The following is a 1,101-nucleotide window of genomic DNA, read 5'->3' on the forward strand; positions in this document are numbered from 1 at the left end:
AAGCCCACAGTACCAAGGACAGGGTCAATCATGATGTTGCCCATGGGACCGCTCTCGCCCTCGCCGTAGGTGGAGATGATGACGTTGATGTTCTCCACTATGCGCTGAAAGGTCTGGTACAGCTCCTCGGGCTCCAACTGCAACTCCAGCAGGGCCCAGTCCATCTTGTTCATCATGAGCACGGGCTTGATGCGCTCAGCGATAGCCTGCCGCAGCACTGTCTCTGTCTGCACACACACACCTGACACACAGTCCACCACCACCAAGGTGCCATCAGTGACACGCAGGGCAGCCGTCACTTCTGAGGAGAAGTCCACATGCCCAGGAGAGTCAATGAGGTTGATAAGGAAGCCAGAGCCATCCTTGCTCTGCTTGATAAAGTTCAAGTCATTCTCAGAAAGCTCATAAAAAAGGGAGATAGCGGTTGACTTGATGGTGATACAGCGCTCCTGCTCATCCTTCCGGGTGTCAGTGAAGCGGGTCTCACCAGCACGAGCGGACGCGATGATGCCAGCTTTGCACATCAAGGAGTCCATCAGTGTGGACTTGCCGTGGTCCACGTGGGCGATGACAGACATGTTGCAGATGTTGGCCTTCTTGTCCATGATGGCCCAGATCTGGTCTACAGTGAAGTTCACCATGGTGGCGGATGTCGCTGGATTCTCCTAGACAGATCCAACTGAATTGAGCTGCGCCGGGGATGGCGGCGAGGACGGCGGAAGAGCCTCACAGGGTTTTAGAAAGCCTTCATAAGAAATGCAAGTGGATGCTAGATGCTCATTTGCGTAGCTGATGTGTATCTGCTACTTGACATTTGTGACCTCACCCCTCACAAACCTCCTAGGGCCCTATGCTTTATTGGATTCTCTTTAGAGTTATGGGAATTGAGCCTCAGGGAAGTTAATCAGCTTGTCTAGTACTGACATGGAATTGTAATGTAGAATTCCAAAATCAGAGAACTTCCTGCAGCCTTGCTTGTCTTTGGCTGTGTATGTGAAAATAAGGAATTTTTTTTTTTTTTTTTTTGGTTCCTTGAATGCCTTCAGGGCACTTTTGGCCAGCGGGAGAGGTGTGAGGTTCGAACTCCAGCAACCTGAGGCT

At 51.2% G+C, this 1,101-nt stretch overlaps 1 protein-coding gene across 1 annotated transcript in view; it reads right to left on the reverse strand.

Annotated features, from left to right (window-relative positions):
* The window catches only part of LOC101567025 (elongation factor 2), a 2,934-nt gene extending 2,265 nt beyond the window's left edge, over window positions 1-669 (reverse strand). Inside the window, exon 1 of the mRNA XM_012517222.2 lies at window positions 9-669. Coding sequence (XP_012372676.1) covers window positions 9-641 — 633 coding nt within the window. The 5' untranslated portion in view covers window positions 642-669. The remainder of the gene's footprint in view (window positions 1-8) is intronic.
* Between the last annotated feature and the right edge of the window lie 432 nt (window positions 670-1,101).

The sequence above is a fragment of the Octodon degus genome, unplaced genomic scaffold (assembly GCF_000260255.1).
Source record: "Octodon degus isolate 3935 unplaced genomic scaffold, OctDeg1.0 scaffold00156, whole genome shotgun sequence".
In the NCBI taxonomy this organism is placed as follows: Eukaryota; Metazoa; Chordata; class Mammalia; order Rodentia; family Octodontidae; genus Octodon; species Octodon degus.